The sequence below is a fragment of the Brachypodium distachyon genome, chromosome 1, assembly GCF_000005505.3.
Source record: "Brachypodium distachyon strain Bd21 chromosome 1, Brachypodium_distachyon_v3.0, whole genome shotgun sequence".
NCBI classification, from domain to species: Eukaryota; Viridiplantae; Streptophyta; class Magnoliopsida; order Poales; family Poaceae; genus Brachypodium; species Brachypodium distachyon.
In genome coordinates this window covers 14,812,256-14,830,077 of record NC_016131.3, presented here as the reverse complement: position 1 = coordinate 14,830,077, position 17,822 = coordinate 14,812,256, and the positions used below count along the sequence as shown (strand labels likewise).

At 46.5% G+C, this 17,822-nt stretch overlaps 4 protein-coding genes across 4 annotated transcripts; 3 read left to right on the top strand and 1 right to left on the bottom strand.

The window, feature by feature from the left end:
- The first annotated feature begins 121 nt into the window (after positions 1-121).
- Positions 122-1,362, top strand: LOC104582017 (zinc finger CCCH domain-containing protein 37). Its single transcript, XM_010231271.2, has one exon. It carries the CDS (start codon positions 406-408, stop codon positions 1,360-1,362), a length of 957 nt encoding a protein of 318 aa, XP_010229573.1. The 5' UTR covers positions 122-405.
- A 2,916-nt stretch (positions 1,363-4,278) lies between these two features.
- LOC100843026 (GDSL esterase/lipase At2g23540) lies at positions 4,279-5,903 on the top strand. Its single transcript, XM_003562444.4, has 3 exons — positions 4,279-4,688; positions 4,781-5,160; positions 5,259-5,903. Exons 1-3 carry the CDS (start codon positions 4,397-4,399, stop codon positions 5,745-5,747), a joined length of 1,161 nt encoding a protein of 386 aa, XP_003562492.1. The 5' UTR covers positions 4,279-4,396; the 3' UTR covers positions 5,748-5,903.
- Positions 5,904-6,085: 182 nt separating this feature from the next.
- Positions 6,086-11,988, top strand: LOC100842722. The gene is made up of 11 exons (XM_003562443.4): positions 6,086-6,364; positions 7,153-7,266; positions 7,907-8,058; positions 8,653-8,746; positions 9,312-9,382; positions 9,451-9,557; positions 9,885-10,006; positions 10,414-10,502; positions 10,756-10,815; positions 11,179-11,283; positions 11,516-11,988. The coding sequence occupies exons 1-11, from the start codon at positions 6,157-6,159 to the stop codon at positions 11,633-11,635; spliced, it is 1,242 nt and encodes a 413-aa protein (XP_003562491.1). The 5' UTR covers positions 6,086-6,156; the 3' UTR covers positions 11,636-11,988.
- A 348-nt stretch (positions 11,989-12,336) lies between these two features.
- Positions 12,337-16,791, bottom strand: LOC100842107 (probable serine/threonine-protein kinase At1g54610). The gene is made up of 7 exons (XM_003562442.4): positions 16,230-16,791; positions 15,805-16,089; positions 15,388-15,705; positions 14,447-14,674; positions 14,052-14,152; positions 13,188-13,305; positions 12,337-13,058 (listed from the first exon to the last, which is right to left on the bottom strand). Exons 1-7 carry the CDS (start codon positions 16,593-16,595, stop codon positions 12,777-12,779), a joined length of 1,698 nt encoding a protein of 565 aa, XP_003562490.1. The 5' UTR covers positions 16,596-16,791; the 3' UTR covers positions 12,337-12,776.
- Between the last annotated feature and the right edge of the window lie 1,031 nt (positions 16,792-17,822).

Below are 17,822 nucleotides of genomic sequence, written 5' to 3'. Positions count from 1 at the left end.
GCAACCAGACAAAAACGGCTGCCGAGACTCATGCCACGGCTTTGCTGCACCGCACCGCACTTCACTCCTCTAACCCCCCCTCCCCGGGGCTATATAAACCCCCCCTCCCCCCTCTCCATTAGCACACACAGAAATCCCACAACATTCTTGTTTTGCAAAGTAGAAAACCATCCCCCATTTCCTCTATAATCAATCAATCAACCAACAATGGCCATCTCCACACTTGCATACACATCCATCGTGGTTGCAGCAGCCATGATCACCTAGCACCGATACGTGCACGCACGTGTTAATATAATCCATCCATCTCCAAGCTCTAGCCAGAAGATCGTTCTTGATTGATTTTAATGCTGTAGCTAGCTAGCAAATTAAGCGTAATCTTGAATTCTTGATTATATCGGTATAATGGCTTCTTCCATGGACATGTTGTTGCCGCCGTCGTACGGTGTTCTGAACAGGCAGGTGAATGTTGGGGAGGCTGGGGCGTGGCTGTGGGCGCAGGGGGCGCACAGGCTCTGGGCGGCGATGCCGGAGCACTTCTGGGTGTACGTCTACAAGGTCCGGAAATGCCCGCAGCCGGGCAGCCATGACTGGATTACCTGCCCTTACGCCCACAAGGGGGAGCGCGCGCGGCGCCGCGACCCGCAAAGGTACAACTACCTGCCCGTCTCCTGCCCCGACCACCCCGGCTCCAACAACGGCGGCGGCGGCGGCGGATTCAGGGGCTCCTGCCGGCGCGGGCTCAAGTGCAAGTACGCGCACGGGGTGTTCGAGCTCTGGCTGCACCCGGCGCGCTTCCGGACCCGGATGTGCGAGGCCGGGGCGCGCTGCCCTCGCCGGATCTGCTTCTTCGCGCACTTCCGCTCCCAGCTCCGTGAAGCCGGTTCCGGCTCCGCTTGCTCCGACTCCGCCGTGTCCTTCTTGCCGCCCAGGATCCTCCAGCGCAACGCCGCCATCATCGGGTCTTCTTCCTCGGCGCCGGCGGCTGTTGCTCGTGACGATGGTAATAGGTTTGACCTGCAGGATGTGGCGACCAGGCTGCAGCTCCTCTCACTGTGCTCTGCTAACAATGGCGGCGGGATGGTACGACCGGCGTTCTCTGCGGCGGCGGCGGCGGCTTCGATGCCGGAGCTGCAGGTGATGGTGGCGCCGCCGCCGCCGCCGCTCCACGGCGGCGGGGTTGGTGGGATCTCTGTGTTCTCTGCGGCGGCTCCGACTCCGGAGCTCGGGATGGTGGTTCCGCGGGCGCCGCTCCATGGCGGCTGTTCACCGTGGGAGGAAGATTACTCGGCGTACATCGGCGGCGGCGACGATGACCAGTACTACCCGCACGTGGATCTCATCAATGACCTCGTGGACTAGCTAGTTAATCCATCTAGCAGGGAATAATTTACTGGACGGATCGATGTCGATCCTTATATGTGTGCAATCGTCCGGGAGTGTCGATTGTCAGTCAGTCAGTGTCAGTCAGTTTGTTGTGTGTGTTCCGAGTTCAGACATAGCGACCGTCTGCATGCGCTGCATGGATGCCAGGTGGAAGGGTGGACGGTCGAGATCAGCCGGACTGTCCGAAGAGATCAGCAGCGGCTGGGGGATGTGCCTATGTATAATTAAGTGTGTCGTGTGAAAATAATGTCATATCATCTGGATGTGTGGGCTTGTGTGTGTACCAGATGACGAATAAATGTATATTGTAATGTATTGTTCGTTCCGTTTAATTATGTCTTTGTAATCGGGCAAAGTGTTTGTGCTTGTATACATCAATTGAGAGTTGCCTGTTAATTAAAGTTGTTGCGTTGTAGGAGTATGACGTGTGAGATAATAATAATGCCATCTTTGGCTCTTTTTATTTGGTCGATGAGCAACGTGATTTCGAGGGCTAGCATAGTACGTGCACACATACATATGCTAGCTACAAACATTCGGCCAATTGTTTTGCTAGTTTAATTAAGTTTATGTCCATCGGATGTATATAGGTGATTGATAATATATTCTTCGACCATATATTCACTACACTGTTTAAATGGACATCTTAGAATTAAATAAGAACCCTATGATATTGTCATTGCCACAACAGCCCCATCTACCACCTACCCCTTACCTCCCCTCCCTTCCCTAGCTTGAAGATATGGAGGATAGCGCATCTACTACCTACCCCTTCCCCCCTCCCACCCCCAGCTTGAAGCTAGGGAGATTAGCGCATCTACCACGTACCCCTTCCCTCTCCTCCCCTCCCTAGCTTGAAGATATGGAGGATAGCGCATCTACCATGTACCTCTTCCTCCCTCCACTCCCAGCTTGAAGCTAAGGAGGTTAGCGCATCTGCCACTGCACACACACACCTCCCATCTCTATGATATTGTCATTGCCACATCAGTCACATCTCGTATCCCTTCCCTCCCTCCACAGCTAGAAGCTAGGGAGGTTAGCGTATCTGCCACGTACGTACCCATTTCCTCCCCCACCCATCCCCAACTTGAAGATATGGAGGTTAGTATACCACGTACCCCTTTCCTCCCTCCCCTCTCCGGTATGAAGCTAGGGAGGTTAGAGGCGCGGCGAAAGGAGTAGGTAAGAGTCTCGCTAGAGCGGGTTGTAGATCGACGAGCACCAGTGGTGACAACACACGCAAAAGGGGGTTTCAAATGACACCACAAGTGACTTTTTTCATTTCATGCACTATTCCCCGAGTGGTTAAAACCATGCACCGACATAACGGGGTTGGCGTCCTAGCACCGCCATTGATTAGGGTATAGAAAAACGTTACAATGAGGTGGGAAGAGGTTGTTGAGTCATAGGAGGCAGGAAAAAGCATTGGGTGACGATGAGAGACAAGTGCGTGTACAACATCGTTGTTGGTATCGAAAAAAAATAAGCTCACATGGAAATGGAAACTACAAAATAACAAAGAGAGGGAACAAACCAAAGTGACGAAAAACGACATGAAAAGGGTACATGAGTTGGTATTTTTGGATGTATACGGCGAGATGCCTTCATAACTAGTACCGGACAACCGCCCAACCATTACAACAAAAGAAATTTGGTGACAATGAAATACTCAAGATGTAGCAACTGCAACTGCAACTGCAACTGATTAGGGCATAGAGAATGTCACGAGGCGGTGGGGAGAGGTGGGTGACATGAGTCATATATATGAGATCGACAAGAAAGCGGCGAGTGACGATGGGAGTCAAAAGCGCGTGTACGACATTGTTGTCCGTATCAAAGTATACGTTTATGGAAGATGTGTGATGACGAGCGCGAATACGACAACCGATAAATTAACAACGTACGAGAATAAGCACATGACAAATATGATGGAAAAACGACATGAAAAAAATAATACACGTGTTGGCGTTTTTTGGATTGGTACGGTGGGATGCCGTTTATGACCAAGCGAGCGTCCATTGCGTGTCTCAACGAAAGAAGTTTGCTGACAATGGATCTAATTTCCATATTTGCTTGTAATTTAGCGGGAGCACAAAACCATTTTAGATCCACAACACAATTTTTTTGGCCTAAAATAAAAGGGGGAAATGTTTTCCCTGGAAGGAAGGGAAGAAGAAAAGGGGGGGGAAAAATCTTGGAGGGCAAGAGTGTCATGGGTTTTCTCTCGAGTGTGGGCGCCGTGCCATCCTTCGTAACCCGGAAAAGAACAGTGCGGTGTGGTTCGTTGCGAGACACAGCGGGGCACCAGGAGCCGTCCGTCCGTCCACGTCGGCCCAGCGAAAGGCCTAACTAGCTAGCCGGCGCGGCCCAACCACGAGCTCCTTACGGCCCATGACGAGCTTCCTCGTGCGACCCCTGAATAAAAGACCTTCCATGCCCCTCAAAAAACAAAAAATACCGTCCATGCCCCTAAAAAAAAAAGACCGTCCATGTCAGTGTCAGCCGTGAACCTGTGATGGCACAGATCGGTGATCGATCGATCCAAGGATCCAGAGATCCTGGAGACCCGTCAGCGGCGGCGACGACGACGACGACCGGAGCAGCAGCAGGAGCACGTCTTGTCGCCGGAAAAGGGTGCACCGATGGGGTCCATGGCAGGATGGGTCATTTGGTTGTTAATTTCGGGCCACCTAATTGAACTGAACATCATCATCATCCAACCGCGCCTTTCTGGGCACCCAACGCAACGCACAAATCAGCATCAATGGCGTGCGTGTGAATGCCGCTGACAGAGGTCACGGCTAGAGCTGTGCGACGACAGACGGACAGAGATGTTCGCTTAACTACCATATCTAGCACCTGCCCACAGGGAACCGTCAAACCAAACCCTCTACTAGACACCCATTCCAAGCAAGCAAATGTAAGCAAATCGACCGGCATAAGAAACCCCGGCCCATATAAGCTAGCTAGCGCGCCACGCATCAAGCTACACTGTGGTCTGTGGATAATGGGGAGATTATTCAGAATGTCTCCGGCGGCGGCGGCAATGGCTTTGGCGGTGATGTTTGCGGCGGCAGCGGTGGTGGCGAGAGGAGCGGACACCGGCGACGACGTGCTGGACGGGGACGCGCCGGGGGCGTCCTTCATCTTCGGCGACTCGCTCGTCGACGCCGGGAACAACAACTACCTGTCGACGCTCTCCAAGGCCGACATGGCCCCCAACGGCATCGACTTCGCCGCCTCCGGCGGCTCCCCCACCGGCCGCTTCACCAACGGCCGCACCATCGCCGACATCATCGGTATATATGAATGAATGCTCGCTCAAGTACTTCTGAGTTCTGGCAGACACTGAATGTCTGAATCTGACATGATGGATGGATTTAATGTCCAGGGGAGATGCTGGGGCAGGCGGACTACTCGCCGCCGTACCTGGCCCCGAACACGACGGGCGGCGCGCTGCTCAACGGGGTCAACTACGCTTCGGGCGGCGCCGGCATCCTCAACGGCACGGGGCGTGTCTTCGTCAACCGGGTCGGCATGGACATCCAGGTGGACTACTTCAACGCCACGCGGCGCCAGCTGGACGACCTCCTCGGCGCCGACAGGGCGAGGAGGTTCGTGCGCAAGAAGGCCATCTTCTCCATCACCGTCGGCTCCAACGACTTCCTGAATAACTACCTCATGCCGGTGCTCTCGGCCGGCACCCGCGTCGCCGAGTCCCCCGAGGGGTTCATCAATGACCTCATCCTCCACCTCCGCCAACAACTCACGGTACATATATGAACTTAAATACGCGGAACATTTTTTTTCTTTTTAAAAATGGAAGATTTTATTGATGTCGATGCTATATCGAGCGATGCCACCAACAGAGGCTGCACGCTTTGGACGCGAGGAAGTTCGTGGTGGCGAACGTGGGGCCACTAGGGTGCATCCCCTACCAAAAGACCCTCAACCGGGTCGCCGAGGGCGAGTGCGTCAAGCTGCCCAACACGCTCGCCGCCACCTACAACGGGAAGCTCCGGGACCTCCTCATCGAGCTCAACTCCGGCGACGGCGGGCTCCCGGGGGCCAGGTTCTGCCTGGCCAACGTGTACGACCTGGTCATGGAGCTGATCGCCAACCATGGCAAGTACGGGTTCAAGACGGCCAGCGTGGCGTGCTGCGGGAACGGCGGGCGGTACGCTGGCATCGTGCCGTGTGGGCCGACTTCCAGCATGTGTGATGACAGGGAGGCCCACGTGTTCTGGGACCCGTATCACCCCAGCGAGAAGGCCAATGTGTTGCTGGCCAAGTATATTGTTGACGGGGATAGCAAGTATGTCTCCCCCATGAACCTCAGGAAGCTATTCGCACTGTAGCCATGGCTTTGAAGCTTTCTCACTGGTCGGCATTGGCATCTTCTTCTCTGGACGCATGTGATTTTGCTAAAAAATTGGCGTGTAATTTATTTGGAGCGTTTATATTTGTGATGTATGGACGTCAGTGATCCTGGAATTCATGTCAGATTACTGAAATTTGCGGTAGGAATATGCTGAAACAGAACAAAATGAACAGCTGCGTTTGCAGACTTCAGTAGATCCTTCGATCAGAATAGACGGCCCATAATGAGGCAATTAAGCCCAGTCGAGTTAATCGGACTCACGGCCCATTAAGCCCAGAGGAGTTAATCAGGCTCACAGTCACAGCCCAGCTCAGGGCCGCTTTCCCTGCTTTCCTCACGAACTCCCTCGGTTCCTCTCTCCTGTCTCCTCCGGCCGCCGCAACGCCATGCAGGCCGCCGCAGCGCGCGCGCGCCGCCTCCTCGCGTCACCAGCGGCCGCCGAGATCACTGGGATCCTCTCCGCTTCCCACCGCGGGTGCGCACCGGGAGCCGAGCTCGCCCTCCTGCCCCGTCTCGACAATGGCTTCCTCTCCTCGCGCTCCTCCGCGCAGCTTCTGGCCAGGAGCTTCTCCTCCTACTCGTCCCGCCTGCCCCGTCAGTTCTCTTACTTTGACATACGCCCGTATTTCCTGCTGCCTGTGGTGACCTGCCTCGGTGCGCCTGCTGTTTCCCCAAGTTGCCCGACGCAGCATTTCGTCGAACTGGTGGTGGGCGCTCAGAGATCAGAATGGTTCGCTGACTTGGCGGGTTTGGAACCGCATGGTCTCAGGGGTTTTATGGTCTTAAAGACTGTTCATGCTCAAATGGCAGGTGTGGGGGATCAGGGGATCCGGATGGCTTCTGAGTTTTAAAGGTTTAGGCGTTTAGGGCGATGGAAATGACTGCGCCATGTTCGAGAACCTGACTTGTGTGATAGTATTTTTATACGACGCAGCAATCTTAATGTTGGTAGGGGTTTTGAGGTCGTCTTTTATGGGCTAGCGGGGGCTCGAGGATTTGACTGGTCTCCAGCCTGCTTTCCCTGGGTGACAAATTCTTTGGCGATGCACTTTGTGTGATCAGGTGTTTTCAGTTAGCTAGTAAACTAGAATGGCAGCATGAGTGTGTAGCTAGGGAATGGATAGCAGCGTCTGACGCCATAGATTGTGGTCTACACTCTACAGTTCTAAAAGTCTCCAGTTACTCGTGTGGCCATTTAGTTCACATAGAAGCCTCTATCGATCTAATGGAACTAGTTTATGATTACCACTATGTTGCTTCTAATCCTTCTTGAGCATTTTTTGCTCCTATGAATGCAGGATTGCATTTTATCTTTGAAAAGGGTGTACCGCACTCCTTGCATAGAAGCTGGTCTAACTACATTCATTTTTTGTTTAAACTAGGTAACTTTGTGTTGCGAACAATAACTTCTGACTGTCGGAGTGAGAAATCAATGTGCTATCACATGTCAAGATCTCATTTCTCAACAGAATCAAGTGACACCGACCACCCTAAAGGTTATTCTCGAACACTATGTTCTCCCCTGGTATTTCCGTTGTTTTTGGTTCCTTCTCTTCCATTATTCGCCGCCACTATGTGCTCTCTCTGACCTTATCAGTTAAAAATGCAACATTTGTAGTATTTCACTATTTCATTCACTCTTGGTAGCAACCAGTTGAAGTAGGGATGCAGGCCCGCAAAACGGCACGGAAAAAGTACAAACTGTATTGTTTACATTAAACAACGATGAGTTGATATGGCCAAGCAATACATTATAATATGAAGCGGGCTGTTGCGGGCTCCTGCTTGCAACCTAAATTGAAGTGTGACCTTTTCTTTTGGCTCTTATGAAGTGTTGGCAGATAAATTCAAACATTTTTATAAGGCGAAACAAACATTTCAACCAATTAAGTTTTTCATTGAATCTACAAGCTTTCTTTTGTTATGAGTGAATTGATTTTGTCTTATTTCTGTATTTATCCATCGAAACCAGTTTTTGTTTAAGTAGTATCACTCGATATTGTTACAGTAATGTAATGTGACACTTAGATTTTTATATGATCACATAAAATCATTATGGATTTCCTTATGAGATGTTTTCATTTCCTATGGATATTTTTTCTTACTTCGATGTTCCATTTTCTCATGCTGCCACAGAATCAGCAGAGGAGCTGTACCAAAAGATGTTGAAATCTGTTGAAGCACAGACTATGCCTCCAAATGCCTGGTTGTGGGCCATGATCAGTAGCTGCTCCAGTGAGGAGGATATCAAACTTCTTTTTCAAATTTTGCAAAAGCTAAGAATATTTGTAAGTACCGTCTATTGTTGTTATAAGTTAATATCGCTTCTTTCTGTTATCCTGGCCTGATATGCTTGTGTTTAGTATTCATTATATCTTCTGTGTACAGTGTGTACCATTCAGATGGTCAGCTTAGTAGACTGTGTATCATGTATTATCACAACATATGCTCCTTTGTTGGTATCACCACCCATATGGGGACAGCTACGAGAACCTATCTAATCTTGGTTGACATGATCTTTTTCTTTGAACTGAGATGCTTACTCGGCCAAGTTAACATAGAATTTCCATTAGATGTTCTTCGTATTGACAAAAAAAATTATCTGTTGACACGGTGATATTAAATATGTATTGAACATGATTATATGCTCTGGAATCATGATGTCAATTGACTGCCCAGAATTTTGGATCGCTAACACATGAAGATATACTCACAATTTCATAGAAGGAGCAGTTTTCACATCTGCCTTTTCCCCCTGTATAGTTTGCAGTTTCCTTCCAGTTGTTATAGTTAATGGACAGGAAAGAGTGTTCTTTATGTTTCCCATTTATATTTCCTGCCACTAGAAGCTATCTTGAACTCAAACTTTTATATCAATACAGAGGCTATCAAACCTTCGCATCAACGCAAACTTCAACGACCATCTTTGTATGAAAGTGTCAGAGGCCTGTGCTCGTGTGGGTGTCCTTGACTACGGTATGGTTCTGTAAAGGTCAAAATGACTGGCTGCTATTTGGTACTTGACTGATGATGGGCCGTGGACTTATTTTCAGGTCCTTTTTTTGGCAGATCAATTTGTGTTCTGATGTAGTGATGTTTTTCTTGTGTTTAGCTCTAGATTGCCTTGTAGACCTTGTGCATTGAATACTACACCCTAATGAAACAATTAAACAAATTTGCAGTATGAATAATCAAACAAGGAAAAAATATTCATGTTAACAAAGGACTTCTCTTAATATTTTATCACGAGTTTGTCACCTACTCACCTTCATTCACTAGGAAGCCTTATATAAAGCTGACATGATAATGTGTGGTTCCATCTTATACGAACATGTTTGCTTTCATGTACTGCTGTAAAAATATTATTGTTTCACTTCCCAGTGGTGTGGGTTGTATACGAACTAACAAAATGCATTGAGCTTTATTTTGCTTTCTGTCGGGCAATGCCCAATTCTAGCTTCAGAAGTTCAGATTAATGGAACCTAAAACCACCAGTCCACCACATTGCTCCCACTAATTCATCTTTATACAATGATTGTAGGGTTGAAGGTTTTATGGAATCATAATGTTTATGGAGTAACACCAACCATTGGTTCTGCTCATTATCTGCTGGTATTCAGTGATACTAACCTCTTTTCATACTTTCCAAGATGACTGGTAATGATTTTCTCCTTCTGCAGCAACATGCTAAAGAGCACAATGATACTAAACTAATGGAGAAGATAATGCAAGTCCTTAGGAGGAATTCCTTGCCATTACAACCAGGCACTGCTGATATAGTCTTCAGGTATGTTTACATTTGCTCTCAGTTGATGCATATCCCTAATTTCTTTTCAGTGTTTTGTACAGAGCTCTTTAGAGAAATCATAATCATTATATCAGTCCTGTCGGTCTTGCTTGTCATTTCTGACCAACTTTGCTTTAAATAACAAATAGTTAGTAGGCTATTAATTACGCATCTTAAACAATATCCCAGAAATTATTTTTGATCACATCAAGCTTTCAGAAATTGCATTCCTGAGTTAGTTATAATTTAATTTGTAGTTTAATTTTCCTTTTCTCGCCATCTCTCTTGCGATCATTTTTGTTATTAATTTCATGTACTGTTATGCAGTATCTGCTATAACGCTGATAGATGGGATTTACTCTCAAAATATGCGGCAAGATTTGTTCAGGCTGGAGTCAAATTGCGCCGTACTGCATTTGACATATGGATGGAATTTGCTGCCAAAGTTGGTAAGTAGTTTGATTCTTCTTATGCAGATTATAGTGTAGCTGCCAACCTGAGCCAAAAGTCAGCCGTGTTGGAGCTGCATTGCTGTTCTGGGCTCAGCCAAGAGCTGTAAGAGGTCGCTACAAGTTAGGGATGGACTAAATGTGTTCTATTTATCGTTGCAAGTCGCATGGCTTGCTCCTAAGACAGTTATCTTATTGCAACATCCAGGAGTGGTAGTGATGTTTTGACTCTTCTTCTTTTTTGGGTTTGCGAACTTTTGATTTGAGTTCTCACATCACATCATAACCATTCTCAGTTGTTTGCCAGGCAAATCTTTTTTTTTTTTGTTTTTTTTAATCTTTTGATTTTGGAGTTACAACAAGGTTTTGTTGTGTGATGCTTTCCTAATATGTTTCTGCTTCTGCAGGAGATTCTCAATCTATATGGAACATAAATAGTCTGAGAGGCAAGTCCATCAAACACTACACTCTTACAACGGGTTTTGCATGTGCAAAGGTAATTAATCGTTCCTTGTGATGCAAAGTGATGAACTGCAGATACCTACTCTTCTACGGAGTAACATCTACTGTAGCATATCAGTATATCACACTTCTGACATTAGTACCTTTTATTTTATACCGTGAATCAGTTTTTTCACCCACATTGTGTTTAACATAACCACAATAGTTTCTGTTGTAAATTGTTTTAGGGCCATGTCAGTTGCTTCAGGTTTCTAATCCGAGACCTGTTATGAATTGTGTTGTTGCAGGGGTCTCTACTTGAACACAAGCCGGAAAATGCCGCTGCCACCATTAAACTCTTGCACAAGGTTGGCTACACAATGCTAATTGCTAGTGTTACATTTTTGTTTCTGAAATGCTGAAATTGCTCTAAACCAGTAGCATGTTAGTTTACTTAGTCTTAATGTCCGACCACATCCTGCTAGTAGACTTATATTTATACTCTTATATTACTGGAATTCCTTCGTACCAAGAACATTTACTGGTTTCTTTAGGGATGCAAATGGCCTTTCTTACTCAATGCCCTGCTGCATCTTTGGTGCCTGTGTTCCTGAAGCTTTCCATCTTATGCTATTATTGGGAAAATATACTAGTTTGGTATTCAGTTCATAGCCATACATCTGCAATCCTTGTAATGAATTGTCCTGATGATTTTTTTGGGTTGCATGTAGCACTTGCCTGATCAGAAGAAACCATTTGTCAAAGATGAACTCCAAAAGCTTGTTGCTGAATGGCCAACAGAGGTGATAAAAAGGCAGAAGAAAGATGATAGGAAGGTGAGAATGACATAAACTATGTTTGCTTCTGTTACTCGAGTCTGTAGTTGAATTAATTTCTTCCAATATGAAAAAAGGAAATAATTGCTATATCAAAAACAGGTTGAGGTCGTAGGGGTTTGGCCTGATTATTTGTTAGTACATTTAGACGAAATCAAGGACTGTCAACACCATAGTGGTATCTGTTTATGATGAAGTTCAATCTAGTAAAAGGCTCTGTGACATTTTGCAGGCAATGGCGGAAGCTTTGGTCAGAGACATCCCCAAAATGATCGGCTCAATGGCGAAATCAGGCCTCGACATCTCTGTGGATCTGGACACGCTTCCCACCCCTCAAGCCGAAGCAGCGTAGAGAAGAAACACCGACGCGTTTGGGCATGACAGCTGCAAATCCTGCAGCATACCTGATACTACCAACCTTAGCAACGGAGGAAAACATTTTTCTGACTGGGCCGGGCGAGCAACCCAAGATGATGGGTGGACATTTGGTCCTCCGGCCAGCATGTTTCGTTTGGCATGTCGCCTATTCGGTTGATACAATAATAGCGTGTGTGCTGTGTTCTGTTTGTTTGATACGCTATGAAAAACTTTTTCGTTGATTCGCCTCAAAAGCTAGTACTGTGCATTTGCAATTTTGAAAATCTTAGTGTAACCAGAATGAAACGTTAATTAGAAATTTTACTTGGTTTCACAAAATTTGAGCAATTTGGGAGGAGCCTCTTGATATGTAATTTTTTTGTTCCCAGGGGAAAGTGGGAGGGGCCTGCAAAGCGGTTTTTCCTGTACATGGGCATATTTGGTGTTCATTCACAGTAAACTAGGTTGCTGTTGTAACATTCCAACTGAGAAGGGCACATTGACCAAATTTTTCATCAGGTGACAATGTTTGTCCATTTAGCACAGGCAGTGATGATGAAACAAGTCCCAATGACTACTCCTGGGTTGTCTTTGATGAGCTGGGGGACCAAGTGGACAGTGAAACTGACTTGAATGTTATGCTCCCAGAAGAACTGAAGGGCAGTGCAGTGCAATCTTTCGTATGAAACTCATATCTGAATCTATTTGAATCTACAGCTTAAGTCATAAAGACGGATACATTAAGTGAATCCTCAACAAAAACCATCTGATGTAGCAAATATTCAATCTAACATGACATAGCTGTGGTAAGAGTTAAGAGTGAGCCTGCTGTGAAATGCCAAGTAGATCTAAAAGTTCCATTACTCACTCAAACGAATCTAACATGACATATAGCTGCTTGTAAGAATGGAAAAAGAGAACCTAATGTACATGATTTGACTAACTGAGCTCCCTCTCCCGTCTATACACTGCTGTTCGAAAAGAATCCGTACATGGAATGAATTCATGGATCTTGAAAGAATTTCATCACTGCTTGCTTGACTTGATTGTAAAATCAGATATCCGAGCTTCCAGCAAGTGCTGCCGAGTAATTTTTGTATCGAATAATTCTTATGCACCAAACTTCAAGTTAGGTATCACCGAGCACGGGCAGTCGATGGTTGTTTTGACGAGCGTCCGGACTTGTGTTTCCGCTTCTGGTTGCCTCCGGAAGCTTCAACTAATGGTCCTGACCACGTAGGCACAGAGCTCTTATCGTAAGGAAATACGGTGCTGAATGAAGACGGATCTGGGGGCTCAAATGTAGGTTCCATGTGATTTGAACAACCCAATGGATATCCAAGTGCGCCGTCTTGATGTGGTGGAGGGAACTTTTCGCTCTTGCTCTTCGCATTTGCATGCGTTATTAGCCTTCTTTTCTGTAAAGAGTAAAATCGATTTGGCATTGTGGTTACGGTTTGCACCATGGACAAGGGAAGCAAAAATGGCACACCCAGAAATAAATGAGCAAATATTATTGATGAGGAAACCAAGATAATTTGACATACATCAATATTTAGTTGAAGTTCAGCATTTGCCTCCGGTGCTGGAACAGCCCTAGGCCGATCCCGTGTCCTTGTCTTCCTTGCTCCATCACCATTAGGTCTACCACCAGCAGCTCTTAAACTGTTTTTCACCCAACGAATAAGCCAATTAGCATTTTATACAGTGCAAAATCTCAGCCTATATCAGCCGAATAAAACTTCAACAGGTCATGGATTGAGAAATAAAGATATTTGCAAATATTTTTAGAAGCTTAAAGGATACATCAGAAAGGCAGAGACAAATTGTTGCATGACAGCATGACTCATGATGATGTCTAAGCATTATTCTCAACAGGTTCCTAGAATACAGGAATCTTTGCACAATATCCAAGACTTGCTTTTAGTACAAATAAGTGTACACCTAGCAGCACGCTGAACCTTCTTTTGAGACAAAGAAATATACTTTTTCTTCCTTATATTCTGTTGTGCTAAATACAACGTTCTCATGTTACACTTTCCTATTACTAAACAAAGCAGTGCCGTCCCAATCCATTGCTCACCCAAGTATTCTGCAGAACAAATCTGCAACTAGATCCAGAATGCTCCTGTATTCTTAACTATATCCAGGACTCTAACTTCCAAAAGCTTATTCAGATTTTTTTTGGTTTGTTGCAAGAACAATCCATCTATGCCGTATGACTTTGACCACACATGCTTTCTAAACCAACAATTATGTATCTAAAATTCTTTCTTGAGGGAAAAATGTGTCTACATTTCCAGAACATGTGAAGAGCTTAAATGACATTAGAGGGCCTTCACAAGACAAGGCAAAAGCAAATGCAGAGAAGCAATACAACTTTCTGAAGGAAGGAGTGTTAGTATACAAACCGTCTAGCTTCTTCATCTCTTTTTTTTGCATCCATCTCTTTGCTTGGTGGGTATTGGGGCAGACTTGATGGATCACAAGCATGAGGTTCCGTTGTGAAGAACTGTGTTGGCAGTGCAAAAAAGGTGTAAACTATTAAGTACGCACGCTGTAACAACAGTGCACAGCAGAGTAGATACTTAACAGAAAGATCTAATGAAATAACTAGGCCTCCACCAAAGAGGCTGCAAAATCTTGCATTCTATGAACAAAAACAGAATTTTCAGCATGAGCTCATGACCCTATGTGTGCCCTTATGGCCATCCTTGTGGCAATTTATCCAACAAGTTCAGAATCTCATTTTTCTTTTTAATTTATCTCAAAGAATAAAACAATGGTAAAGAATCAGACAACTTACGTCACTATTTAAAGCAGAAGTTGCTGTTAAACGATCAGCAGGATCAATTGAAAGGAGTGTCTCGATCAGCCGAATTGCTGACTGCGGGAAATCTTTGAACGTATCTGCTATTCGCCTTTTGTATGGCTGCTGGGGCTTAAATATGGTTGCATGAGGCAACTTTGATTTTTTCCAATACTCTTCGGCTGGGGATCCACACAGCTTAAATATTTTATGCAACTGTTCCACCTAAAAAAGAAGACATAATTAAAACAACAAAGTACTGTAAGCATATAATGAAAGTAAATCTGTGACTAGTAATATGTGATTATCACTAAAACGAGTGACAGAATAGAGTTCAAATATTTCTTGATTGGATTGGTAGATATGAACTGCAAACATGCAACACAACAGATCATATTAGGCACCGAGTGCAGCAAAGAGTGGGGGCTAACAATTCGAACTTCAAAGAACAGAGGCACCAAGTGGCAAGAAGACTTGATCACTTGACACTCAAGCAGATCAAAGTTGCTTTATTATTTATTTTTTATTGCCAATGAGACATCTGGATCATCTACAACACTGCTTTCCAATAGCAGTGAGAACATAGATACTATGCTTCCACAATGCTTTACATTGCCAAAACAGTACACAAGCATGATGACCATTAGAAAATAATATTTTGAAAGTAGTGCTCATTTTCTCTGAACATGCTCCAAAATGAAGATCATTTTCATCAGCAAGGCTATCTTGCAAGAGAATCACCTTGAAAAGTTCAAATAGTTTGAATGGCAGGCTTGACAGGCTATGGATAGTAAGCAACATAATCACACTTGAACAGAATCAACTGCCATCCCAAGTTTATTAACAAAAATATTAGGTTCAATTGGAGTTTTCAAAAGATGCATGTTAGCAAGGCATTTCAAGCCCAATGGAAAAAGACAAAGTTTTCTGCATCAAACCTCGGTCCGTCCCGGCATAATAGGCTTCCCAGCTAGCAACTCGGCAAGGATACATCCGGCGCTCCACAAGTCCACACCCACTCCATAGTCTGTAGCACCCAATAGCAACTCTGGTGGCCGGTACCACAGCGTCACCACCCGACTGGTCATCGGTTGTTTATGGTTCGGGTCGAAGAAGGATGCCAGACCAAAGTCCCCAATCTTGAGCACACCATGGTCATCCAAGAGCAGGTTCGACCCCTTGATGTCGCGATGCAGCACTCCCTGGTTGTGGCAGTGCTCCAGCCCTGACAACAACTGATGCACATAGCACTTGACCTGCGCCGCATAAAAACCTCGATCAGACTCAGATAGCTAGCTAGCTTGTCTGCTACATCAACACACACACACACACGGCAGCAGAAATGGGATCTTGACCTGGGGCAGAGTGAACTTGATGTCGGGGCTGGCGGCGAGGCCGGCGAGGTCGTGGACCATGTAGTCGAAGACGAGGTAGAGGCTGCAGGACATGCGAGAGGTGACGAGGCCGTCGAGCTTGATGACGTTGGGGTGGTCGAGGCGGCGGAGGATGAGGATCTCCCGGGCCATGAAGCGCACGCTCTCGGGCTCCAGGTTGTCGAACCGCACCTTCTTGAGCGCCACGATCTTGCCGCTCAGCGAGTCCCGCGCCTTGTACACATTGCTGTACGTCCCTTGCCCGATCTGAACAAAAACGCCAGAACTTGTTCGTGTAATGAAAAGGTAAAGAGAAAGAAAAAAAAACAGCGAATTTTCTTCTTCCGGCGGGCGGGCGGGCGCTCGCGCGGCGGCATGGATCACGGAGAAGCTGGGGAAGGGTGAACCTTGTCGATCTTCTCGAAGGAGTCGGCGCGGCGCGGGGTCCAGCCGTTGATGGCCTCGCCGGCGACGGCGGAGAGCCAGGCGGGCCAGCCGGCGGCGACCTGCTCCCCGCGCGCCTTGTTCGCGAAGCTGCCCCCGAGGCGGACCTCGGCCGCCGGCGGCGCGTGCCGCGACGACCGCGACCGCCGCTCCCTCTTCACCGCCACAGCCGCCGACCGCTCGACCTTCTCGCCATCCCCCTCCGCCGCCTCAGGAGCAGCAGCAGAGGCAGCGACCCCCTCCTGCCGCTGCGGATTTCGGCGTCGGGAGGAGGAGGCGTCGGGGCTGGGGGTGGAGGCGGCGGACGGGCGGCCGTGCACGCAGCCCATGGAGACGCCTCACCGCATGGGACGAGCTCGCCGGGAGGCCCGCGGCCGCGATCCGGGGTCGCCGGGCGGTCGCCGGGGGCAACTGAGTAAAGTCGCGAGTGACGGGAAGGGAACGGAGCCGGTGGGGAAGGAAGGAAGGAAGGAGTTGAAGAACCGCACCGGGCTTTTGACTCTGACGGGTCTGCGCCCTCTCCTGGCTCTATCCCTCTGGCTGGATCCTTTCCTTAGCTTTCCTCTGCCTATGTCTTGTTCATGTCCTAAATGACAACTACACTAGTATCCATTTTGTGGTCTTTTATTTGAAGCAAGTAATAATAAAATAAGAGAATAAAAGGAAGTAAATAAAAAGAGTTGAAAGATAGAAAATTGTACTAAAATCAGCCACACTTATTATTATGTAATATCGCACTAAATCAGTGGCATTTATTATGTATCTGGGGGAGTATTTGATTAAGTCAACTTTTTTTAGTTTTCCTCTTCTGCTTTATCTTTGATCGTGACATATCTAGCGTTTCAACATAGCATGCGATAAAATCCCCGTTTACCTCATGGAAAGTGACCTCGCGTCCAGACTTGGTCATGTTTTGAGGAAAACGGTTAGGGAAGTCGAGCAAAGTTTACATGTAAATCTACTACAGTACTACATACCAAGTTATTTAAAATCCATTATGTTAAGACGGTATATTTTCCTCTCGTTAATGATTGCTTGCTCCTTTTTGGATTTGTGCATGTCCCTTCGCCGTTCTTGAGACCATTCTTTTCCCCTTTTAAGGGAGACGTGTCCAGCCAAACACTAAATAATATAATGGAAAGGAGCATAGAAGGCCTCTTACACTCTCGCTAAGATTAGGAAGGGAACAATAGGGCACTACGGTGATGCATTTGGGGCTTTTAGGTGTGCCTAAAGCCAATGCTTTTTTGAACCATCTTAAGTTCTTAACAAAATATACATATAAAAAAACATCCAGCTTTCCTTAACAGAAGCTTTGACTAAACATCACTGTCACCCACAATTTGATACACACTCATGGACATTATCGACATCAATGATGGAAAAGAAAACATGTATATGATACTAATCCAACTCCACACGTAATGGGTGTTGTTTCTGTTATACTACTACTTGAAAGATACATGTATCACTTGTTGTTTGTTGTCGCTGTTTTCCAATTGACATATCAAAAGAAGTTGTGGCATGCATGGACCTGTCTGCAAAATTGATCCTGC